General features: G+C 40.8%; 2 protein-coding genes across 6 annotated transcripts; both read right to left on the bottom strand.

Annotated features, from left to right (window-relative positions):
- Window positions 1-1,273: 1,273 nt before the first annotated feature.
- LOC125883341 (uncharacterized) lies at window positions 1,274-24,452 on the bottom strand. 5 transcript variants are annotated; one of them, XM_049567535.1, is made up of 5 exons: window positions 11,710-12,882; window positions 10,853-11,557; window positions 10,630-10,749; window positions 10,498-10,541; window positions 9,871-10,376 (listed from the first exon to the last, which is right to left on the bottom strand). In XM_049567535.1, the coding sequence occupies exons 1-5, from the start codon at window positions 11,762-11,764 to the stop codon at window positions 10,257-10,259; spliced, it is 1,044 nt and encodes a 347-aa protein (XP_049423492.1). In that variant the 5' UTR covers window positions 11,765-12,882; the 3' UTR covers window positions 9,871-10,256. The 5 variants fall into 5 exon arrangements, 4 of the variants coding, with proteins under 4 accessions (XP_049423493.1, XP_049423494.1, XP_049423492.1 ...); XM_049567534.1 differs by lacking the exons at window positions 9,871-10,376; window positions 10,498-10,541; window positions 10,630-10,749; window positions 10,853-11,557; window positions 11,710-12,882 and adding exons at window positions 22,494-22,990; window positions 23,135-23,178; window positions 23,260-23,376; window positions 23,494-24,204; window positions 24,335-24,452; XM_049567536.1 differs by lacking the exons at window positions 9,871-10,376; window positions 10,498-10,541; window positions 10,630-10,749; window positions 10,853-11,557 and adding exons at window positions 1,274-1,773; window positions 1,945-2,070; window positions 4,640-5,344 and having other exon boundaries at window positions 11,710-12,893.
- On the bottom strand, window positions 14,506-16,928 carry LOC125883338 (uncharacterized). Its single transcript, XM_049567531.1, has 5 exons — window positions 16,874-16,928; window positions 16,033-16,743; window positions 15,800-15,925; window positions 15,670-15,713; window positions 14,506-15,577 (listed from the first exon to the last, which is right to left on the bottom strand). Exons 1-5 carry the CDS (start codon window positions 16,926-16,928, stop codon window positions 15,458-15,460), a joined length of 1,056 nt encoding a protein of 351 aa, XP_049423488.1. The 3' UTR covers window positions 14,506-15,457.
- Window positions 24,453-25,370: the final 918 nt, after the last annotated feature.

Below are 25,370 nucleotides of genomic sequence, written 5' to 3'. Positions count from 1 at the left end.
TTCTTGTGTTTATTTGTGTCACAACCAGCTACACAACAGTTTTTCAGCATTTTCCTGTTTCTCTCCTCACTTGACAGCGCAACTCCCCTCCAAAGGGGGCGTGGCCTTGACCATTGATGCTTGATGACATGATGCCAGTCTGGCTTTTAGTCCATCGCACTTGGTAACATACCTCCATGAGTTGTAGCACTGGGTGGCAGGTGCTCACACACATTAGTATTGCGCATTGAACTTAGTATGTATACTTTGTGGTGCTACAGCTCAGAGTCCTGCGTGGGTTCATTTTTGAAAACCCGCACCCGCCCATACCCGTAAAGCTCAAACCAGAACACACTTGTTACCCGTCATTATGTCTAAATCAAAGCCACACCCGCCCGCACCCGTTAATAAAAGTCCTGCGACCCGACCTGCACTAGTGATAAAACATATACAGCCTACGGTCACCTGCATTAAGCTTGGTTCTCTGTTCTTGGATTGCAAATCCAGCTGAGGAAAAGTCTTTAAGTGGCTACGCTCAAGACTGGGATGGCGAAAACATTTCACACAATCACTGTCAGGTTAGGAAATATTTTAGCATGCGCCTTTCACCACCATAAAACCTCGAAAGCATCCTCCTTGGGTGTCTTGAACTGGATGTAGGCTGCCATCTCATCCTAGGGCTGCAGAGTTCTATGGCTGGACTCCTCCACACTGGGGACTAATGTGATGATGATGGGGTCAAAGGTTCAACTTCTGCCATGGACTTTCAAAATAAAAGGAATTGCAGCTTGATATTACACACATATTGCCCATTTTTTCATGTTTTCTTCTGAAAAATGAAATATAAAATCTCACCTGCTGCCTGCCTGCCTGCGTATAGTTCATTTTTACCTATGCCCATTACACAGCTTTTTGCGGCTTACCTGTACCCACAGGTACCAGACCCAGTGCAGGACTGTGCTACAGCTAATGCTGCATAATAGTGAATACTATATATTGTTCTCTGCTGTGTTGTGTTTCTTCACCTATGCTAACACCAGCTACAATACAATGTCAAATCCTTGCACTTGTATAAGCATGGCAGGTTGGTGTGTGTAGTTTTGTACCTTGAATTGCTTTTCTTGTGTCAGTGTGCCATGACTCCATGTATGAATGACTATTATAGGATGTGTCTGCCATGTGTGAATTGTGACCACTGTGAGATCAACCACATTCTCTGATAAACATGGTGCCACCAGCAACTCATGTATGAAGTGCACGCACACATTGTTTCAAGCTGAAAGTGATCCAAAATTTGATTCTGTTTATTTGATTATTAACAACATACATTTCACATACAGAACCACACATATGATTTGGTGATAATAACAAAATGAGGATAAACACAAAAGTATATGATGGTCTTGATCTGAATGACTTTTACAGCATCAGTGGATCTGAGCTTCTACATTTACACGTCCTAAAAAACATTTATTCATATGTACTCAAACTAATCTTGTAATTGCAAGGAGATTGTTTCTGACCACACAGACAATAAAGAGTATTCTAATTTATGCACAAAGAAGCTATAAGAGCATATTTATTTCAAAGGTAGATATAAATGTACATTACATGTCAAAAGAAGCACTAACAACATCCTGTCTTACTCAACGTACAGATGTTACATGTCCAGTTCTACTGCTTTACACAGTAGTACACACATTCACTCCAGGTCTGATCCCTCTGTCTTCTTGATCTGTTGGACAGGTTGACACTTAAAGCAGCATAATAGAGTTTTTCTGCATGTTGGTAACCCTGGTGAGAAAATATATATGAGTTGATTATTATTTTGTCCTTGACAGAAATCAGAAGGCTATGCAGAGCTGGAACTCTTGCATCAGACTCTGGTTGTGAAACAGAAAAAGCTTTTATTTAAAAGCCAAATTCTGTGAATACAAGCTGTCAGATATTAACAGTACCAGTTACCTGAAGATTTGCAGCTGTTTCTCTTGTTCATCATGCACACTGAGACAGCCAGTAACACACTCAGGATGGTGGTGAATGTCAACATTCCACTCAAGAAATACACCAAGACGTGAGAGTCCTCCTCACCTGCAGATAATCAGACATCAGAAACAGAGCTTTCAGGAGGTTTTTCTGCCTCTGCACCAGGGTTAGCTGTGGCCAGGGGCATTGCATTTTCAGGTTGTCCATCCATCCCTTCCTTGTGAACACGGTATTTCTAGAACGCCTCAAGGGGAATTTCTCAAAAATTACCATTTGAACTCAATGAGATTCATTTTTGGAGGTCATATGTCAGAGGTCAGAGGTCAGAGGTCATTGTGACCTTGTCTGTCTCAATCAGTCAATCAATCAATTTTATTTATAAAGCCCAATATCACAAATCACAATTTGCCTCACAGGGCTTTACAGCATACAACATCGCTCTATCCTTAGGACCCTCGCAGCGGATAAGGAAAAACACCTGTCTCATTCTTGTGAATGTGATATCTCAACAACGTCCTTGAGGGAATTTCTTCAAATTGATACAAAGGTTGACTTGGACTCGAGAATGAATTAATTACATTGTCGTGGTGAAGGGTGAAAGTCAAGGTCGCAGTGACCTTGCATTCATCTCATTCTCATGAATGCGTTATCTCAAGAACAGCTCGAGGGAATTTCTTTAAACTTGGCACAGAGGTTCAATTGGGCTTAATGATGAACTGATTCGATTTTGGTGGTCAAAGGTCAAAGTCAGTGTAACCTTGCATGTATCTCATTCTCGTGAATGTGATATCTCAAGAACGCCTCAAGGGAATTTCTTCAATTAAATGTCTTTTTTTCTTCTTTTAGACTTCCAGTTGAACTGATGGATAAACTGCTTTGAATTTTGGGGTCAAAAGAAAAAAGAAAAGAATTCATATGCTGATAATGACAAAACTTCACACAATTGTCTGATAGAATATAATGATGAGGTGACGACATTTTTTTCTATCCAAAAGGTGAAACGCTGGCTTCACTGTGACATCATAATGTTCTGCATAAAACACCTTTCTTGCCATTAGCCAATGTCGTATCTCAGGAACCAAAGGGGAAACATTTGGTCAGATACTGAATTGGTGACACTCATCTATGGTGCCCACCTTGAAACTATACTGAATGTATAGATCTTCTGTGCTCCTGTGGGTACATTGGGTCTCATTCATGAAACGTGAGCAGAAGGAATTTGTGTGTAAACTGTTCGCAGACGGAAATTTACGTGCATGTCCGTATTCATCAATATTTTAGTAGCTCCGATCTTTTCGTAGCTACTAACAAAATCTACTCCTGCTCCTGACCACTCGTAGTGCTTGAGTAAATTTAGTAAAGCACATAGATATTGCTTGTCACTATTGGAAATTACAATTTTAATTTGTATTGCGCTCTGTTATGCACACAATACACAGATGCCTTTGAAACACGTAATCTAAACATGACAAAATATTAAAAATATAGCACATTTAGTTAAATTAGTTGGCAATTAGCAGGTTTAAGATCCAGATTAGGTTCGTGATTGTGAACTATCTATGTAAATTGACTCAATAGATTACACGTTCTTTCTACATGTTGAATGATGATAATAAAAAATATCCGTAAGGACAGCTGGATCACAGCCTCTTTGGCCTCGGTGCCTGGGTGAAAGAATTATTTGAGACAACACGGTTGTTGTTTTTTTGTGGCTTTTTGATCATTTGAATGAATAAATCTGATTTGAAAAATGTTAAATTTACGTTGTATAAAACAGAGCTCTAGGCTATTAAGATTCAAATAATTTGAAGACGATCATTTGTTAAAATAAATGTTAAATTGCTCTACATTCCGACAGACGTCACTGATTTAGAGTTTATCCATTACGCACAAAACATCTCTGGTTTCCCGTTCCCACTTCATTCAAAACCCCACAAATGAATCTTCTGTTTGTTTGGTGACCGCTGTATTTTTTTGTGTGTGCTTATGCGTTTCTTTGCCTCCAGTTTCATATCAAACCATTTACGCTTCACCTCTGACATGGTCCTTTGTACTACGGAGACAACATTAACAGCATCTGTTACCTCCCTCCAGGCCTTCTCTTTGCCTGTCCCTGTCACACCACTACTAACTGAAGAAAATAAAATGTTTTTTCTTAAGTCCACTACACCCAAAATTACTTCGATCTCCACTTCGGAAAAATTCTTTTTTCTTTCTCTCGGTTTCTTCTTTCTTGCGCCATGACTGACAGATCAACTGGATGCACCTACACCTCCTTATATGGTGGTCATTGGCTGTTCATGGGCGGGGATTTATGCTGATTGCTGATTACCAGGAGCGCACTGTCAATTTACGATGGATTGGCATTCATGATCATACACACGTGTTTACGATCAAATCTGAGCTTCCCGTGGCGTTCCTGAATCCGGAGTAGGTTTTTAGTAGCGTAGGCTTTTATGTGCAAATCTACACACAGATTTACTCACTTTTCATGAATGAGACCCATTGTGTGTAAAGCAGTCATGTTTTCACAGACATGGATGTAAACTGTGAAAGATACTTGACTAGTGCATGCAGGCATACCACTGTGAGGCAGTAATTCTAGTTTCTATTTAAGTTTGTTTAGATAGTACCGATGAGTATGTGTCACAACTTTTCCTTAAAAGTTACTTACGTTCAAAGTCCAGCTTGGTCCCGTCTCCAAACAGTATGTGTCCACATGAAGCAACAGCACAGTAGTAGGTCCCAGCATGAGAAAGATTCAGGCTCTTCATCGGCAGGTTGTAGACACAGGTGTGTGTTTGTGTGTCAGGTTTCCTCTCACACTGATCATTCCTGCCTCCATGGCTGTAAATGACTCCTGGATGAGACTCTTCAGAGTATTTGAACCAGTAAACACTGTATTCTCCATCATCACAGCTCCCAGTGTGTACTGTACAGTTCAGAGTCACAGAGCCTCCTGGCCGGATGGTCTCAGACACTGACTGATGGACCAAAGCTGGGACGTTCAATGAATCCATTACAGTGATTAAAGTGCTCTGCAGCATGTCAAATGAGTATAGATAGCAACTTATGCAGTAATAAGTAGCAGAGTCTGAAATATGCAAGTCTCTGATTGTCAAGTGATATTTGCCATTTTCAGTATCCAGTGAGAAGCGTGAACTATTCTTGAACTCTTCATCAAAATAAACTTTTTTATCATATGTATAGAAAGTAGAGATGAGTGTTGGTCTCTGTCCCAGAGTTTGCTTGTACCAGTAAAGCCTTGCAGCCGTAGCACCGCCATAGAAACATTTCAAAGTCAAGTCTTCCCCAGTGTTAACTGATAGAAAACCACTGTGAGGATGAACAGATGAGGATTCCAGATCAGTCATCTGAGCTGAAGTGAAATAAGATACAAAGAAATCGTAGATTTAATTGAATTTGATAGACTTCAGAATAATCGGTACCTTAAAAGTGTTGGAAAACATTTGCATAAGCAGTGATCTTACACCAAACGATACAAGTTTGAGCGACAAAAACACAACTCACCTGTTATCCCCAAGAACAGACATGTGAGGTAGAGAGCAAACATTGCAGATGCCATTGTGCACAATTTCTGTGTGTAAAGAAAAGACACGAATCCTTCCTCCACTCTAAAGAGACGAGACTCTGTTTGATTGGCCAACCTGAGGTGCACTGTGTGTGTCCTAATCAGGAAACTTTACGTGGTTACTGCTACCAATAGGGTCAAGTTTTGTTGTTTTTTTTCTAGCAGAGGTGTGTGTCTTTGTGACAGAGACATACTGTACATAAAAGCTTCCCATGTGGCAATAGATCTAAAATCAGTGAAAAATGATCTTCATTTCCAATACAAACAGGGAACAAGACACATTGGGCTTTTTATATATAATGTGTTTGACACTGTGAGTGCATAAGCAGTCATATATTTCTGTTAAAATCCACTGTACTGGACTGGCAGCATAAATCAAATAAAATCAGTTCTGTGTGTTATTTAAATAGCCCAATATCACACATTACATATTTCTCTTCAGTGGTCTCTGGCTTAAGAGATGTCCTCTTCAGAGTGACAACACCCTTACATCCTGCCGAAAACCACAAACATATTGAGTGCACTACAATACATGCAATAAGCATGTTGGGTTAAGAAGGTCAGAGAGTAATGATTGTTTCATTTCTTTTCTACATATGTTCATACTGTTGTAGTTTATGGTGATAAAACATTTAAGCATCTCATGAAGGGGCACACATGAAATATGAAAGTGGTGGAGGACGGTTGTAGGCCCCCCTTTCAGGAAGAAATGCATATGTTTAAAACCTGAATGGCACTGTTGTCAATGGCGTCCATTGGTTTCTGGTTAATGTGAGCTTGTAGCATGTATCCATAATTCAGTGTAGGTTGTTTAAATAAGCATTAGATTTGCATTAAGAGTATGGATCAGGGCAGGAACTCTAAAGCTCAGCACTCTTGTGAAATGCATTCACTTTTGTCATTCTGGAGTTTAGCAAGCTTTGCATGGCAAAGGATCAGGAGGTCTTCAAAGGCAAACTTTTAATAAGGTAAAGGCCTGGTTTGTGGTAAAGACAATGGCATACAAGATGTAAATTTTCATTTGGACATAAGCACCAGAAGCCTTATATTGATTTCTTTATCAGCTATGTGGGAACTTGATTTAAAACCACTGGTAACAATAATCTGAATTTTAGCAGAAATATATGATTTGAACCAGGCGTAAGCAGAATCATCAAGACCAATTGAAGGCAGTGTATTTAATAAAATGAGCAATGGCACCAAAAGGTCAGAGAGAGTTTACTGTTTTGGTCAACGTCAAGCTGGAACCACCGTTGTTAAACAGAGGGGGTGGCTTATGACACTACTTATCCCCCACCTACAATGCAGTCTTGGGATCCCTCCCCAGACGACTTCTCACCCCTGGTCCCACCTGACCCTAACGACTCACATGGTGGCCAGGTGGGTCAACGACTCACATTGTGACCTTAACGACTCTGAAACTAAGAGCTCACATGACCCCTACGACTCTGCAAGGGTTCCCACCCACACAGGGTTTATAGCCTGCAACTTCATACCAGTCATTTAGAACTGAAGAAACTTCTTGGATGAGGGGCAAAACGTCTTCAAGAAATGCAAGCAAGTCCAGTTGCCTACGCTATTAGCACTTATGTTTACTATTTTGATTTAAGATAAAGTACACTCTTATAATGCTGAGTCAGCAAAGCCTGATCCTTGCTTTTCTGCAACATGATTAATCCAACATGACAATTAATCATATAGATGTGATCACTTGTGACTGCGTATACAAAGAAGCAAGCAGTTGAAAGAGAATCTCATTTAAGCACGCAGACCTGGAGTGTAATAATGAGTGTAATAATAGTATTCACAGCTACATAATCATAGACTACAAACACTTCAGACAGCTTTGAAATGTTAGAGGCATCCTTTGTTTCTATAAAAGAGAAAGTCATCAGCGTAGACTTAAGAGTACTTGATGCATAACCATCCAGAGGGTAGACATGAAGCCATTGTAGCCGAAACAATAGCACAACTTTCAGGACCTCATTTTTTGTGAAGGTCACTCCTTATGCTTAAACCTAAACGATAAACCAACCAACAAAGGCAACAAGTACTAGCCAATAAAAGGCAGAGTAGAAACAGCCCTTGGGAGCAATGCTCGTTTGTCTTCGAGATACTAGACTGTCAGACAAATGGACTTTCAGTCCAATGGCGCATTTCTCAGACTACTGAGGCCGAATATGAGGATGTCAGAACTAGGCATGTGCCGGTTACCGGCGTCACGGTTTACCACAGTAAAAGAATGTCACGGTGTCACTAACCGCCTATTTTCCGTTCTGATGGCACAGGCCGATGGTGTAACCTATGCTACATTTCATAAATGGCAACTTCAGGAACTCAAAACTCAGAAATAACTCTGTGCCAGTCTACATTTTAACTGGCACACACTCTGAAATCATGCATGTGCAGCCGCTGCAGTCAGCACAATTACTGGGGGGGCAGCCTCAGTCAGTCAGTCAGTATGTCAGTAATCAGTGTAAATCCACTCACGTGCAAACAGCAAACATGGCTGGAGGAGGCGAAGCTGAACTTTTCCCACCGGCGAAAAGGATGAAGTCGGTGGTGTGGGACCATTTAGGCTATCAGAAGAACCCCCAGAGCCAAGGCAAAGACTAGGGATGGGTACCGAACTCCGGTATTGAGTGAGCCCTGGGGCTACATTCTTCAAGACCAAAGTATTGATAAGCTCTGACCTTAACGGTTCTGCTATCGGTACTGGAGCAGTCGCTTTTTTTTTTTTTTTTACAGGATAAACGTTATCTTGCACATTTATCTCACCAGCTCCATCAATTATGCGTCATTGTATCATAATTTTCGCTATTCTCCCTGAAGACGAGAGATCTGTCTCACTCACCCTGGCTGCCTGCTGTGTGTGAGTGGAGAGCAGGGGGGCGGGGCTGTTGTTCCAGTGACACACACACACACACACACCAACTCAAGCTCGTAGCCTACCTTTAGATAGATAACAATGGCGGAGAGAGCCAAACAGTCATATGTGTGGCTTTACATATTATAATTTTGGTACCATGACAACACTATTATTTTATGTATTTTACATTTCAAGTTGTATAAAGTAAAATGTTTTGTTAAAAAATATTTTGTTGCATAATGAGAATTGAGAAAATAAAGCAATTTATGTTCTTAATTTGTTTTTTTCTTCCTCAAAAAGTATCAATAAGAGTACCGTTAAAATACCGGATCGATAAGCAGTATCGATAAGAGTAGTAATACCGTTAAAATCTTAACAATACCCATCCCTAGCAAAGATCCACTCCTCCCGCGCTGGGCTCCATTTCCCAGTTGGCCGTGTTCACAGGCTGCTGTGCAAAGGAAACTATGCGGAGCATGTCAGTGCCGCTGCCCCCATCTGGAGTTGGCTGGAAACGCTGCCTGCGACAACAAGAAGACCCGTATCATCCCCGTCACCTGCAGCTGGCTGTCCGCAACCACGAGGAGCTCAACAAGCCGCTGGCCGGAGTCACCATTGTGAAGTTAAGAAACGGCTCTATTACTTTTAACGGGTCTATATTAGCCATTTAAACAACTGGTGTGATGATGCGTTGCACTGACAGGGGATGCCTGGTACGTGCTGTTGCTTATGAACAGTCAAACGAATATTAGCCTACCGTTTTAAAGTGTACAGCACGAAAATAGGACAACGCCTGTTCTATTATTGTTATTATTATTATTATGACCGTGGTAGTACCAATCACCATGGTATTTTTGCCCACGGTTATCATACCGTCAAAATCTCATACCGGCACATGCCTAGTCAGAACAATGGGCAGTCCCCGTCAAGTCATCAAATTGGGCATCACTAGTGTAGGACTCAATTACTGAAGGTCAATTTAAAAACCCTCCTGTGCCATGTAACTGTAATATCAGATCAGCTGAGTTTCAACTCAACTGATCTTTCATTGGAGTGGATGAGGTCATTTGCATGCTTTTCTGATACAGTTTGCAAGATGCTACCAGCCAAGAATGATAGAGCCAGAGGGATTTTTACCACCGAGTAAACACACATGTATATATGTTGTCCCAAGATTGAAGTGTCCCATGAATATATTAGCTTTGTTTGATCAAAGAACATATGTGAAGCACATACAGTACATTGATCTGGTTAAATTGGACATACTTAATCCTCAAATTGAGTCCAGATAATATTATTACATCAAATGGCAGTCTATCTGTCTGTCTGTCCGTCCGTCAGTCCGTCCGTCTGTGAGATCAACCACACTCTTTGATAAACATGGTGCCACCACCCACTCATGTATGAAGTGCACGCACACATTGCTTCAAGCTGAAAGTGATCCAAAATTCTGATTCTATTTATTTAATTATTAACAACATAGATTTCACATACAAAACCACACATAAGATTTGGTTAAAAAAACAATGAGGATAAACACAATAGTATACAATAATCTTGACCTGAGTGATTCTTACAGCATCAATGGATCTGAGCTTCTAAATATACAGGTTAAGTCCTAAAAGCATTTATTTATATGTGCTCAAAATAATCTTGTAATTTCAAGAACATTGTGGAGACACTTCAGACCCCACAGATAATACAGAGTATCCTAATTTATGTACAAAAAAACAATAAAAGCATATTTATTTCATAAATGTACATTACATGTCAAAAGAGGCACTAAGAACATCCTGTCTTACTCAGCATACAGATGTTACATGTCCAGTTCTACTGCTTTACACTGTAGTACACACATTCACTCCAGGTCTGATCCCTCTGTCTTCTTGATCTGTTGGACAGGTTGACACTTAAAGCAGCATAATAGAGTTTTTCTGCATGTTGGTAACCCTGGTGATAAAATATTTATCAGTTTATTATTATTATTATTATGTTCTTGACAAAAATTAAAACAAACAAAATGTATTGTGCAATCAAAATGGTTACTTGGCTGGTAACAGTTTGTACTCACCTGTGCATCTGCTGTGGAGGGAGCTGGAACTCTTGCGTCAGACTCTGGTTGTGAAACAGAAAAAGCTTTTAATGAAAAGCCAAATTCAGTGAAAGCAAGCTGTCAGATAATAACAGCAGCAGTTACATGTACCTGTAGATTTGCAGCTGTTTCTCTTGTCCTTGTTCATCATGCACACTGAGAAAGCCAGTAACACACTCAGGGTAATGGCTCCACTCGAGAAATACACTAAGACATTAGTGTCTGCCTCATCTGCAGATAATAAGACATCAGAAACAGAGTTTTACTAAGTTTGTTTAGGTAGTATCAATGAGTTCTTATCAGACACACCAACTTTTGCTCAAAGGTTACTTACGTTCAAAGTCCAGCTTGGTCCCGTCTCCAAACAGTATGTGTCCACATGAGGCAACAGCACAGTAGTAGGTCCCAGCATGAGAAAGATTCAGGCTCTTCATCGGCAGGTTGTAGACACAGGTGTGTGTTTGTGTGTCAGGTTTCCTCTCACACTGATCATTCCTGCCTCCATGGCTGTAAATGAGTCCTGGATGAGACTCTTCAGAGTATTTGAACCAATAAACACTGTGTTCTCCATCTTCACAGCGCCCAGTGTGTACTGTACAGTTCAGAGTCACAGAGCCTCCTGGCTGGATGGTCTCAGACGCTGACTGATGGACCGAAGCTGGGACGTTCAATGAATCCATTACAGTGATTAAAGTGCTCTGCAGCATGTCAAATGAGTATAGATAGCAACTTATGCAGTAATAAGTAGCAGAGTCTGAAATATGCAAGTCTCTGATTGTCAAGTGATATTTGCCATTTTCAGTATCCAGTGAGAAGTGCGAACTCTTCTTGAACTCTTCATCAAAATAAACTTTTTTATCATATGTATAGAAAGTAGAGATGAGTGTTGGTCTCTGTCCCAGAGTTTGCTTGTACCAGTAAAGCCTTGCAGCCGTAGCACCGCCATAGAAACATTTCAAAGTCAAGTCTTCCCCAGTGTTAACTGATAGAAAACCACTGTGAGGATGAACAGATGAGGATTCCAGATCAGTCATCTGAGCTAAAGTGAAATAAGATACAAAGAAATTGTAGATTTAATTTAATTTGACAGACTTCAGAATAATCGGTACATTAAAAGTGTTGGAAAACATTTGCATAAGCAGTGATCTTACACCAAACGATACAAGTTTGAGCGACAAAAACACAACTCACCTGTTATCCCCAAGAACAGACATGTGAGGTAGAGAGCAAACATTGCAGATGCCATCGTGCACAATTTCTGTGTGAAAAGAAAAGACACGAATCCTTCCTCCACTCTAAAGAGACGAGACTCTGTTTGATTGGCCAACCTGAGGTGCACTGTGTGTGTCCTAATCAGGAAACCTCACTGCTCACATGGTTACTGCCACCAATAGGGTCAAGCCTTTTTTTTTTAGCAAATGTGTTGCACCTTTTTGACACATACAGTACTTATTCATGTAGATGATTTTAGTTGTCTTCTGCTGCCAGTCCAGTCCAGTGGATTTTAATGGAAATGTATGACTGTTTATGATACACAATGCATCAAACAGAAAAAAGCCCAATGTGTTTGTTCCCTGTGTGTATTGGATTTGAAGATCATTCATTTTTACTGATTTTAGACCTATTGCCAAGATAAGAAGCTCCTATGTACTTCACATACAGTACCACTAGGCATAAAGTTGGACATGCTTGTAACTTTTAAATAGCAGGTTATTGTTGGCCCTTCTCCAGGGGGCATGTGTGGATGGTTAAATTAGTTTTTAAAATAGAGATCTAAGTTTATTTTGGGAGGCACTTCATCATGTAAATATTGTCTTTTTTGTAGGGCTGCCCCCTTATAGTCGACCAAATGTTAGTCGACCAGAAAGGTCGTGAGGTGGCAAGATTTCATTGTTGGTTTAGTCACAGAGGAAAAAACAAAAACAAAAATCAAATGTGAAACTAAATTAGGAACTGTACCCTGTCAAAATAAATCAAAACCTTTATGACTGGACCATGTAGGAAATTAATTTGAAAGTAGAAACACAGGGAGAGGCCACGCTCAGCAGTCACATTACAAACCAATCACAGCCGTCAGATATCTTTCCCTTCGTACATAAATATAAGTCTGTGATAAATCAGGGCTACCCAGAGCTTTACATCTGTCCCACTGATGATAGGCCTACACACTTATAAACAGCGCCTGGAAGAAAATCAGCTCTGCACTAGGGATTTCAGGTAAATAGAAAAGCATTCGTCGACTACAAACATGACATATCATCTGAAACATGTAAGCGTTGTTGATGTTGTCAGGGATTATCTCTGGGAGCTGCCTCTTGTTCTGGGATTTAATCATCGTTGCATCACGGTCAAAAGACAGGTGGTGCTTCTTTTCCTTCAGGCAGCTGCCAGCTTGGTGTCTGTAGCACAGGTGCTCTTTGCACACCCTCCCCTTCTTCACTCAATCTATATATAGACTATATTTATGATTAAAACATGGGTAGGGTTAGGCAACTTGGTAAAGGTTAAGGAAAGCTTGTTTTTATGATTAAAAAAGGCCAATATTATCCACAGTTCTGGGTCAAGATAAGAACTCTGGTCTGATGCCAGGGTTGGGCAGACATATTCCACATCACCACACAGTATACATCAGTGTGCAGAACAAACAAAAGTAGAATTGCCCCTGAGGCCATTACAGTAATACCTTGTATGATACAACAGCCCTTCCCACCCACCCATCGTCCTATCCCCAAATTTCTCCTTCCTTTAAATATTTCTAAGGCACAATGTCTAGGATTTAATATGCAGAGCAGCACCATCCATGGAATCAGATTTTGCTTTATATTCTTTATGTCAAGGGCTGTATTAAAACGCATTGAGAGATGATGTTGTTTGGGTATAGTAAAAATGGGATAAAAGGGGCCTCCAGGTCTCCAGGATTTTTTTCTCTGAACCACTGGCAGAGAAGCACAACATCTCTTATTTTAGGCAGGACATAACGTCTCAAAGCCACTGGCCAGATGTGGGCAGGGCAGCCTCCTTCTATTTTAATAAGATAGCATGGCCAAGAGCAGAGCAAAAGTCCCCACACAGTGCTCTGCAGATGTCAGGTTGGGCTTGTCTCCACTAGCAATGCCAGACAATGCAACAATAGGATTTTGGACAGGAGACCTAAAAGCCCTATGGACCACCTTAAATTGCTATAAGGCCTGTCTTACACAAAGTGAGGATCTATGTATTGTTGAAAGAATAAAGACCTATTGGTCCTCAGATATAGGTCCAAGATCTTGTTCCCAGGCTACCTTTATCCTATGTAAATGTGTACATGTCAGCATTGGGATGTTTCTCTATAATTTAGAGTGCACCTCTGGACAATGGATTAAAGCAAAGAAATGTGTCAATTGACCTTTTGCTAAGTCCCAACCCTGGACGCAGACCGGCCAATCATAACGTAGCATCAGGCTGGCTCAGACAAGGGTCCTACAACAACACAGCTGTGCTCCATTGACTCTAATGCAGTCGTTTCAGATTTCCTTCATTTTCAGGCTGGTTTTGTGGATTTGGAGCTAAATGTTGAGTCTGGGGCACGTCGTGTATTAATGATACTTGTTACCTGGAGAGGTTGGAAAAAGATATTTCTTCCCTGTTCCAAAACCAAAATCACACCCTGAAAAGTGTAGGGTTAGCTAGCTAGCTACTGAAGATATAGCCTACTGAATGTATACACATGCTGCTTTTGCTTTTTAATGATTATAACAGTGAAAAAAAGACCAACCCTGCTGTACAGGAACAAGTGAAGGGAAGCCGATATTCAATCAGCTGTGTGTCATTGCACTCTGTGCAGATGAACGTTGTTTGACTTCCCCCAGAGATCCCTGCCCATCCAGCGGCAGAGGTACGGGTGCTGGCAGCAGCACGGGGGCGAAGCCAAACACTGTTCATCTGCACACACTGCGATGCCACACAGCTGGTTCAATATCAGCAAAGTTTCCCTTTATATTCATTGTCTTCTGTGGCGATCAGCAGTGATGTGGTGGTTCACATTTACACTGTGATCTGTAGCCTATAGTTCGGCTTTAGCTTCTAACTGTCTTTGTCTTTTTGACCTGTTGTTGCTGCTGAGTCAGTTTGACATCCTGGATATATCCTTCAAACACAGACTGTAGACCCCTCTGTCTGCTTCTCTCTGGAATCTCGGTTTCATTTTTTCCAAAAAAAAAATCATAATATTTCTTCAACGACTGCAGTTAGTTACAACCCAACAACGTTCACACCATACGTATTTCAAATAAAGCTATTTCAAGTTGCACATATGTTGGACTTTAATTTTGGCAATCTTCCAAATTGACACAGCAATAATCCTGGATCCTGAGTCTGTATGTAATCAGAGTTGTCCTTGATTAAAATCAAATCATTGTCAAGATTTATTTCCAGCAACCCAAAAACTAACGTGATCTTCCTCACAATTTACTGGGTTTCATAATCTATAAAGGACACAGGTAACATGTTTTATACGTCCGATAGATATAGGCCAAATTATCTTATTTTAATATCTGCATTTTGTTTGGTTACATGTCTAATAATTCAGAAATAACTAGCTGTTCAATTTTCACACTGGCATGTTTACAAGAGACAATCAGCTACAGATATACTATGCAGGATTTTCCTTACAACAATATGTAGACTCATACAAAAGTAACCCCCCCTCAATCTCTCCCCCTCAGTTTTTCCTCTTATTTTCTGCGTTCAAGACATTTATCTGTGTATACCGCCAAAGCACACGAGGTGAGGTGAGGTGGGGTTTTTTCTAAAAACGTAGCAACCAGGTGGCAGACCACAAGGAAGTTAGACAAACAATAAAACATGTCAGACAAAAAAAATCTACATCAGATTTGAAATAATTAGAAAATAACAACAATAACTAATTCAATTTTACTGAAAAAGTAAAAATGTTACAGTTCTATTGCTTTACACTGGAGTACACACAGTCATCATTGGTGATGGTTCTCTGTCTTCTTGATCTGTTGGGCAGGTTGACGCTTAAAGCAGCATAATGGAGGCTGTCTGCATTTTGGTAACTCTGGTGACAAAGTATAGAAGTGGATTAGAATATCCAAATTTAAAATACAACTTAATGCGCAATAAAAGGGGAATTATTAAAGTAGGTTTCACCTCTGCATTTCCTGTGGAGGGAGCTGATGATCTTGCTCGAGACTCTGATTGTGAAACAAAGAAAAGGCTCTTTTACTCCAAAGTTCTGTTAAGTGAATACAAGCTGTCAGATGTAAGCAGTACTGCTTACCTGTACATTGGCAGCTGTTTCTCTTGTTCATCTTGTACACTGAGAAAGCCAGTAACACAACCAGGATGATGGTGAATGCCAAAGCTCCGCTCAAGATATACACCAAGACAAGAGAAGCTTCCTCATCTGTCGAGAGCCAGTCATCAGAAACAAAGCTTTTATACCTTTGTTTAGACAAAGTTGGATCGGAAAGTAACCATGAATAACTATTCATCAACCAGAAAGTTACTTACCCTCAAAGTCCAGCTTGGTCCCGTCTCCAAACAGTATGTGTCCACATGAGGCAACAGCACAGTAGTAGGTCCCAGCATGAGAAAGATTCAGGCTCTTCATCGGCAGGTTGTAGACACAGGTGTGTGTTTGTGTGTCAGGTTTCCTCTCACACTGATCATTCCTGCCTCCATGGCTGTAAATGAGTCCTGGATGAGACTCTTCAGAGCTTTTGAACCAGTAAACACTGTGTTCTCCATCATCACAGCTCCCAGTGTGTACTGTACAGTTCAGAGTCACAGAGCCTCCTGGCCGGATGGTCTCAGACGCTGACTGATGGACCAAAGCTGGGACGTTCAAACCTGAACCCTTTACGCTGACAGTAGTACCTGCTCCAAAGGTGAACTCATATGCATAGCTACTTGCACAGTAGTAAGTAGCTGAGTCTGAAATGTCCAAATCAAAAATTGTCAAGTGATTTGCAGTGTTTTCAGAGTCCAGTGTGAAGCGTGGATTGTTCTTGAATTCATGATAAAAGGTGACTTCTGTATCATACACATAGCCTCTACAGATGAGCCTTGGTTTCTGTCCCAGAGTTTGCTTATACCAGTAAAGCCATGCTGATTCATCGCCATCATAGAAACATTGCAAAGTCACATTGTGTCCAACATTCGCTGATACAAATTGTCTCTCTTGACGAACAGACGAGGACACTTTCAGATCACTTGTATGAGCTGAAGTCAAATGAGAGACAAAGCAAATACACAGTAAATTACCTCTGACAGCATTTTGCACTATTAAAAAATGTTAAAAGTATTTCTGAAGTTGAGCAAAAAGATAGAAACTGGAGTCACAAAAACTCACCCATTTCCCCCAAGAACAGACATGTCAGATAGAGGACAAACTTTGCAGGTGTCATTGTGTTTGAATTCCTGTGTTGACTGAAGAATCTTGATCTTTTCTCCACTCTTCAGAGACAAGACTGTTTTTGATTGGCCAGCCTGGTGTGACACTGCATGTCCTCTTTAGGAAACATGATCACATGGTGACTGCTATCTATAGTGTCATGTTTGGTTCTTGAGAACACACGGTGAGAGGAATATGAAGTAAAAAAAAAATCTCTTTATCTTGGTATCCTATTTAGAATGAAGGAAAATATATTTCAGGTATCTAAACATCAGTAGTGATGTACAGTAGAGTCCTTTTGCTTTACATTCAGCAGCAGACATACGCATATGCAGGATTCATCATTTCTCTACCTGTCAAAAAAGCATCAGTATTCATAATGTTGGGTATTTATAGAAATGAAAAATATGTATAGATTGAGTTGATGCATTGGCCACAAGTGTAGACTGATTCTATCTATGCACCTATGTTTTCGGAAAATTTAACAGAAATGACACAAGTTTAGAAGACTTTAAATCACCTGCCTACGAGCATAGATCTCATAATAATGATAATAACAATAATAAAAAAGATAAAATAATAATAGTCAGTCATTCCATATTCATTCTTCATAACCACCCATCCTGTTTGGGGTTGCACCCTGGACAGGTCATCAGACCATCACAGGGCTAACACATAGAGACAGACAACCATTCACACTCACATTCACACCTACAGGTAATTTAGAGTCACCAGCTAACCTGCATGTCTTTGGATTGTGGGATAAACCCGGTGCACCCGGAGCAAACCTACGCTGATATAGGAAGAACATGCAGATTCCACACAGAAGGGCTCCCCCACCCCGAGTTCAAACCAGGAGCCATCTTGCTGTAAGGCGACAGTGCTAACCACTGTACCACCATGACGCCTCAGTACAATATTATCATCATTACTATTATTAACCATTATTAACCACAGAAAACATTTTTGCCCTGTTATACATGTCAGTCTATTGGTTAATTTTGTCACTCCCTAGTTAGTTTATCACACTGCGCATCACCCACATCTGGCGGCAGCTGCTTAGCAGCTCATTTGGCAAATAATGCTAGTAACGCTGTCCTGACCCAACTACTGTGGAAACATTGTCTCCACCCTCCAGTCTTCCCCCCAGGTCATCCCAAAGGTTAGCTGCTCAATTTTGGGCCACAAACCTTTTTTAGCATTGTTAATTATGTTAGCACCATTAGCCATGTCAGCACAGCTAAGGGTGCTAACACACGGTAAAACTTCATGTAAAAGGCTTGTCCCAATTAAACGCCCAGTTCCTTTTACTAGCCTGGTGTGACTACACATTTAAGATGCCTGGTCTGTTGCCAAGCAGTTTTATATATACGTTCTTTGGATGTGTAATGTTTGTCCCAAATATAGGCCTGTTGATTTCAATGATTTAAGCAAATAATAGCCCAGGCTGTTAATTTGAGTTTTACAGTAAGTAACAACTAAAGGGGTTCAGCCAGGCCAGGGGGCACCCTGACACTTTGGGTCCCTGGGCCTGCGCCCAGTAGGTCTGTTCAGTAATTTATCATTGGAATGAAGCGACGGACTAAAAGAAATGACCTCTTGTATTTCACGTCTTTTTGCCTTTTTTTTTTCTTAAAAAATAACCGGTCAGTGTCCTGATAATGGGTGTCCGGCTATCAAAAGCAGAATTAACCCAAACTGACATCCCTAATTCTATTCGTTGTTGACGTTTTTGTAAGTCGCCCAGTCTTAGGGCTGTTTCATAGTCGACACAAAGGCACACAGACGCGAACGCAGTGGGACGCATCGAGACGCATTGGCTGCCATGATGCGCACTTGTGTCTCAAAATGTGTAGTCAATTTTTTTGATACGCAACGTAGCGACGCATGTAATGCCATGCCTTGCCAGTGGGGGTGATAATGCAGGAGACATACTTGAAATTAACCACTTTTTGTTATTCACAGAAGAAGCAGGTATGAAATATGGCGGGCGAGGAGGAAAAACTTTGCGAACTCGTATGGGCACACCCCCATTTATATGACAGTTCTAGTGCCCTGCACTCTAATAAAATAGCAGTACTAGCTAGCTAAAGCAGTACTAGCCAGCTGGAATGTACCAGTGACTCTGCTACCCCCTATTGCACGAGCTATGTGTTGCATTCCAAGTGTCGCCCGCGTCGCTTGCGTTCATTGTGTTGACTATGAAAGGAAGTGCGTTGCTCGCGTCGCTTGTGTCGCTTGCTCGTGTTGCTTGCATCGACTATGTAACGGCCCTTCTAGTGTCTTAACTAAGTAATGTTTTAAGAATTTCCATTATTGTAGTATTAAAAGTATTTGTATTTGTACTACTGGTATTAATGTTTGTATTAGCTTTTGCTGTGTGTTTAAATGCAGTCTAATGAGAACTCCACTGTTTTTTGATGTTTTGGTGGTCTTTAGCTTAAAGCTGGAGTCTACGATGTTGGAGAGATTTGAAAGTTGCATCTTCTCCACACTCTTCCTCCTCCCTCCTGTGCTCCGTCTGACGTCATGCGTCCTCCCCTCTGAGCTCCGTTTCGCCCTCCCCTTTCCACCGCCTACCGACACACCTCCTCAGGTGGGAGAAGGAGTCGGCACAGCGTGAGTTTTGAGAGGAGAGAGAGGACTGACTTGCACCATGAGCAACGTTGTCACTTAGCTACAAGTTTCAACAACGTCACAGGTAACTATGACAAACTGTAAAGTTATTACAGTGCATGTTGAAACAAACGTGTCATGTCATAACAATGTAATGCTATGAGTAAACAGCTAACGTTAGCTCTTGTACCGTCGGGATAACAAGGAAAAGCTAACAATAACAACGATGTCTATCACTTGTTAGATAAACATTGTTTTTGTGAATGACTTGATATATATGAACCTTTTTTTAATAATTTTTTGAGTTCACATGACAGCACGTCAGGATCCCCGGCTCCGAGCACGTCCACGGGCCAAGGTCGCGCTCGAGGCCGCGGACGAAGGGGTTGAGGTGGGAGAGGAGGAAGAGGTAGAGGATGGCGATCCGGCTGCGGTTTACTGTCGGAACTACAGCTGGAACCGGAGGGCCTGCAGCGGATACAGGCTCTCCAAGCAGAGCGGATCGCTTATCAGGATGTATGTATATTATTACTTGTGTTTTTTTGTTCTGATATAAACATCAAACTCAGACACACACACACACACATTTCTATAGAAGTGTGTATTTCTGTTTTTTGAGTGCATTCAATATGTGCTCCATCTATTGTACCTTACCTCAGCAGCAAAACACAGGATGTGTATTGTAACTAAGAGGCAGATGACTGATAGAAAGCAGCACAATACAAATGCATTGTAAATGTACTCCATAGAAAAAACAAAACTCTAGCATATAAGCAAGACACCTTTGTGCTGTATATGCCTTTGTAATTTTCAAAACATACAATTTCTGCAGAAATGGAGTAAAGAAATCTTTTTTTTAACACTGAGCCTCTGACTGTGATCCTCTTTTTCTGTGTTTTATCATTGGGACACTGCATCAGAAGACAAGAGTGCAGTGGTGATGGTATAGTTTGAACTGTTTTGTAATTTTTAAATTTACTTTTCAAATATTATAAAGGATAAAACAATATTTTTTTTATAATAATGGTCAAGTTTAGTCATAAACTTTCTAAATAAATCTTTGGGAAAATAGTCAAGTTTGACTCCGGGCTGTGTTGCAGAATGACCCGTCCTACATTTTTGACCTGAGATCAGTCACATCAGGTGCTCTACCCGTCCCAGGGTCCACTGCTGGACACTCATGGTGTGAGGGAGGTGTGTGGGAGGTGCCGCAAAATGCCGACAGACCTGGAGAGAAAGTGCTGTGGCCACCAACCTGATGAATGCCTGTCCATCATGCCACACATGGACATTTATGTACTGATGGGGGGTCACTTGCGCATAGCCAGGAGAATCTGGAACGATCTGAGGGCTGTAGAGGATCAGAATTACCCGGGGCACAGTAATAGACAATTCAGATATGCAGCGTACAGACAATAGATGGTCCTACAGTATGGGTCACTTGGAGGTGGGCGTCGAGTTGTTATCCCCAGCTGTTGTGTGTGGAGGATCAGAGACACATTTCCTGATCCCAATGGCAACTATGTGGGTTTCATCCCATCTAGGTTCTAAGGATAAAAACCTGTGTTCAGTGACCACATCAGTGTTACTAAAGTATCTGAGCAGCTAATCATTTTTTTTTCTTGCATATTTATTTTTTCTTTTGTTAGTGTTATTTGTTTGTCAAAATATAATTTTCATTTTATTTTATATTTAAAAAAAAAAAAAAACTGAAAATGAATACAATGTACAAGAAGTCTTTTGGAGTCGTCTGACGTCCAGTCTTTTCGGTCACTATTCAGAGCAGTGATGACAACTCACTCTGGATGTGGTTGTCCTACAGAAAAAGAAAAAATAATTAGCTACTTGTAAGTAACAGTAAAGTTTTAAATTTGATCCAATATTGTCATGTAACTCACCAAGCCCTCTGCTAACGTGTTTGCAGTAGCTCTGCAATTGACGGGGCAGGGATACCAGACGCAAGTCCATAGTACTATAGCAAGTTAACATCTTACAACCCCCCGCCTAAGGTGCAAGTAGACAAGCCAAAGGTAGACACCTCTGTACCCACAACTTATCATATACACAAAGGAGATACTTTACATGTCTTCACCCCCCTACAAAGAGGCATACATGTGAAAATGCAAGTAGACACCTCTCAACCCCACCCCCCCCCACCCACCCCCCCACCCGCACCCCCTCCTTCAAAGAGGCCTGTGTGTGAAAATGCAAATGCAGACACTTCTCAACCTCCACCTCACAAAAACACGCAAAACATATGTATTTTTTCCCCCTTACTTGGGGCGTTTGTGTGTACTTCCTGTTTACTGCATCGACAGAGCCTCTATCAAAATAACCACAAAAAAAGAAAAAAAAAATTCAAAACCTTGGGTGAAGTTCTTTAAATTTGGCACAGTTGTCCACTTGAACTCAAGGATGAAATTATTAGATTTTGGTGGTAAGAGGTCAAAGGTCACTGTGACCGTTGTGTTGAAGATGTGTGTAAAGCTCCTAAGTTTTAAAATATGTAGCTTCTTTGCAGCAACATCCATATTAGAAACATCATTAACGGTCATGGCCACATATAAGTCTGCACAGACATAGATGTGAACTGTAAGTGCAACTTGACTTGTTGGCAAAAGCATACAACTGTGAGACAGTAATTCTAGTTTGCACTTATCCTCCACCAGTTACAATATTAAATCTTTGCACACATATAAGCACTTTATGTTGGTGCATATTCAAGTGTCTGGAGGGTAGAAAGACCTAATTTTCACCAAACTGTACCACTGTGAAATAGTAGAGTCACATTTTTTAGGTCAGTAAAATAACCTTCCTGTGCTTTTTGACTTTAGCACCGAAACACCGAGTTTCACAACTCACTCTCTTATTGGATATGGGTGAGGTCAAGCACATTCTCTGACAAACATGTATGAAGAAGCCACTGGTTTGAACACATGCACACATTGTTTCAGGCTCAAAATGCTTTAAATTGTAATTATGTTTATTTGATTATTAACAACATAAAATCCACACACAAGAACACACATATGGTTGGTTAAAAAGTACAAAACCGACCGTCTAGATGTGCCGATTAAGTTATAAAAAATAATTATTCATATTTATAAATGTAACTTATTTTTGACACATGGTTAATTTCCAAGAAAAAAAAAACAGAATGGAGATATCCGGTTTAAATATACACAATAGCGGAGCATAGAACACTTCAACTTTGACTGCTTAAAACAAAGCTATAAGAGCATACTTATTTCAAAGGTAGATATAAATGTACATTACATGTCAAAAGAGGCACTAAGAACATCCTGTCTTACTCAACGTACAGATGTTACATGTCCAGTTCTACTGCTTTACACTGTAGTACACACATTCACTCCAGGTCTGATCCCTCTGTCTTCTTGATCTGTTGGACAGGTTGACACTTAAAGCAGCATAATAGAGTTTTTCTGCATGTTGGTAACCCTGGTGAGAAAATATATATGAGTTGATTATTATTTTGTCCTTGACAGAATATTTCCCAGGAAACAATGTCTCCTGTAATAAAAAGGTAAGGCACGGCTAAATGGTATTTTAGCCATCATTATATAGTAAACAGGTTGTACTCACCTGTGCATCTGCTGTGGAGGGAGCTTGGAACGTAGCTTCAGACTCTGGTTGTGAAACAGAAAGATCTTAAATTAAAAGCCAAATTCTGTGAATACAAGCTGTCAGATATAGACATTACAAGTTACCTGAAGATTTGCAGCTGTTTCTCTTGTTCATCATGCACACTGAGACAGCCAATAACACACTCAGGATGGTGGTGAATGTCGACGTTCCACTCAAGAAATACACTAAGTGTGCCTGATCTGCAGTGACAGAAAACAGAGCCAGGGCTTAGAGCAGGTATTTTCTATCTAAGTTTGTTTAGGTAGTACCAATGCGTGTTTATCAAATCAAACAACTTTAGCTTGAAAGTTACTTACCCTCAAAGTCCAGCTTGGTCCCGTTTCCAAACAGTATGTGTCCACATGAGGCAACAGCACAGTAGTAGGTCCCAGCATGAGAAAGATTCAGGCTCTTCATCGGCAGGTTGTAGACACAGGTGTGTGTTTGTGTGTCAGGTTTCCTCTCACACTGATCATTCCTGCCTCCATGGCTGTAAATGAGTCCTGGATGAGACTCTTCAGAGTTTTTGAACCAGTAAACACTGTGTTCTCCATCATCACAGCTCCCAGTGTGTACTGTACAGTTCAGAGTCACAGAGCCTCCTGGCCGGATGGTCTCAGACGCTGACTGATGGACCGAAGCTGGGACGTTCAAACCTGAACCCTTTACGCTGACAGTAGCACCTGCTCCAAAGCTGAACTCATATGCATAGCTAATTGCACAGTAGTAAGTAGCTGAGTCTGAAATGTCCAAATCAAAAATTGCCAAGTGATTTGCAGTGTTTTCAGAGTCCAGTGTGAAGCGTGGATTGTTCTTGAATTCATGATAAAAGGTGACCCTTGTATCATACACATAGCCTCTACAGATGAGCCTTGGTTTCTGTCCCAGAGTTTGCTTATACCAGTAAAGCCATGCTGATTCATAGCCATCATAGAAACATTGCAAAGTCACATTGTCTCCAACATTCGCTGATACAAATTGTCTCTCTTGACGAACAGACGAGGACACTTTCAGATCACTTGTATGAGCTGAAGTCAAATGAGAGACAAAGCAAATACACAGTAAATTACCTCTGACAGCATTTTGCACTATTAAAAAATGTTAAAAGTATTTCTGAAGTTGAGCAAAAAGATAGAAACTGGAGTCACAAAAACTCACCCATTTCCCTCAAGAACAGACATGTCAGATAGAGGACAAACTTTGCAGGTGTCATTGTGTTTGAATTCCTGTGTTGACTGAAGAATCTTGATCTTTTCTCCACTCTTCAGAGACAAGACTGTTTTTGATTGGCCCGCCTGGTGTGACACTGTATGTCCTCTTTAGGAAACATGATCACATGGTGACTGCTATCTATAGTGTCATGTTTGGTTCTTGAGAAGACATGGTGAGAGGAATATGAAGTATAAAAAAATCTCTTTATCTTGGTATCCTATTAAAAATTAAATTCGTCAGGTTTTTATTTTGTATACACTTGATCTGTATAGCATGATGGGATGACAGCACAATGATGTGTGTGGCATCACTGGAAAGCTCTGCTCCTGCACTTTCATGTGATACGTGTGGCATTTATCTGCGACCCTGCATTTGCGGGTAATCTATCCAAGAGTAATGTGTGTGCAAAGCTGTATGAAAGCTGTTATACATAATTTTAGTGTAACTTTATAAAAAAAATTTCGCTGTGAAAACGTTGGTCTACCGACAAGTGCTTGGTCTTCTCGGAAAGCTACGATTCCGCTGTTTCTTCTCGCTATGACAAACAGTTGCGGAGAAAATACATAGAGAAGAACAGGTGTGAATTTGGATGCACTATGCATCGTTCGGGCCCATAGGGTTAATCATTACAGTGAACAAGGTAACTGTTAGAGGCTGTATACATGAAATATGTTCACATATCGAGGGAACAGATTAGTGCTGTTAGCCGGCATAGATGCTAACATTACTTTGAGACCGAGTAGCTGTCACTAGCCGACACTAGCTGTCACTAGCCAAGCTTTTCTGTCGTAAACTGGCATTCAAGTTACAGATCGCGCCGCATAGGATAACGTTACATCAGACATGGGGACTCGAGTCATTGTGACTTGGACTCGAGTTGACTCGAATCGCTGTTTTGATGACTTGTGACTTGACTTGACAAAAAATAAAAACTTGACATGACTTGAGACACGAAGACTTGAATGACTTGAGTGTTTTTCAT

The sequence above is a fragment of the Epinephelus fuscoguttatus genome, linkage group LG23 (genome assembly GCF_011397635.1).
Source record: "Epinephelus fuscoguttatus linkage group LG23, E.fuscoguttatus.final_Chr_v1".
NCBI lineage: Eukaryota > Metazoa > Chordata > Actinopteri > Perciformes > Serranidae > Epinephelus > Epinephelus fuscoguttatus.
Note: the sequence above shows the minus strand (reverse complement) of the source record. Positions and strands in the feature narration are given on the sequence as shown.

Excerpts from the sequence above, each read along its gene's own strand:
- LOC125883338 (XM_049567531.1), bottom strand. The coding sequence starts at position 16,928 with ATGACACCTGCAAAGTTTGTCCTCTATCTGACATGTCTGTTCTTGGGG. Across the intron at positions 16,744-16,873 it reads TCTGTTCTTGGGGGAAATGG|CTCATACAAGTGATCTGAAA; the intron begins GTGAGTTTTTGT and ends ATTTGACTTCAG. Across the intron at positions 15,926-16,032 it reads GACCAAGCTGGACTTTGAGG|ATGAGGAAGCTTCTCTTGTC; the intron begins GTAAGTAACTTT and ends GGCTCTCGACAG.
- LOC125883341 (XM_049567534.1), bottom strand. The coding sequence starts at position 24,389 with ATGACACCTGCAAAGTTTGTCCTCTATCTGACATGTCTGTTCTTGAGG. Across the intron at positions 23,377-23,493 it reads GACCAAGCTGGACTTTGAGG|ATCAGGCACACTTAGTGTAT; the intron begins GTAAGTAACTTT and ends CTGTCACTGCAG. Across the intron at positions 22,991-23,134 it reads CCTCCACAGCAGATGCACAG|GGTTACCAACATGCAGAAAA; the intron begins GTGAGTACAACC and ends TTTTCTCACCAG.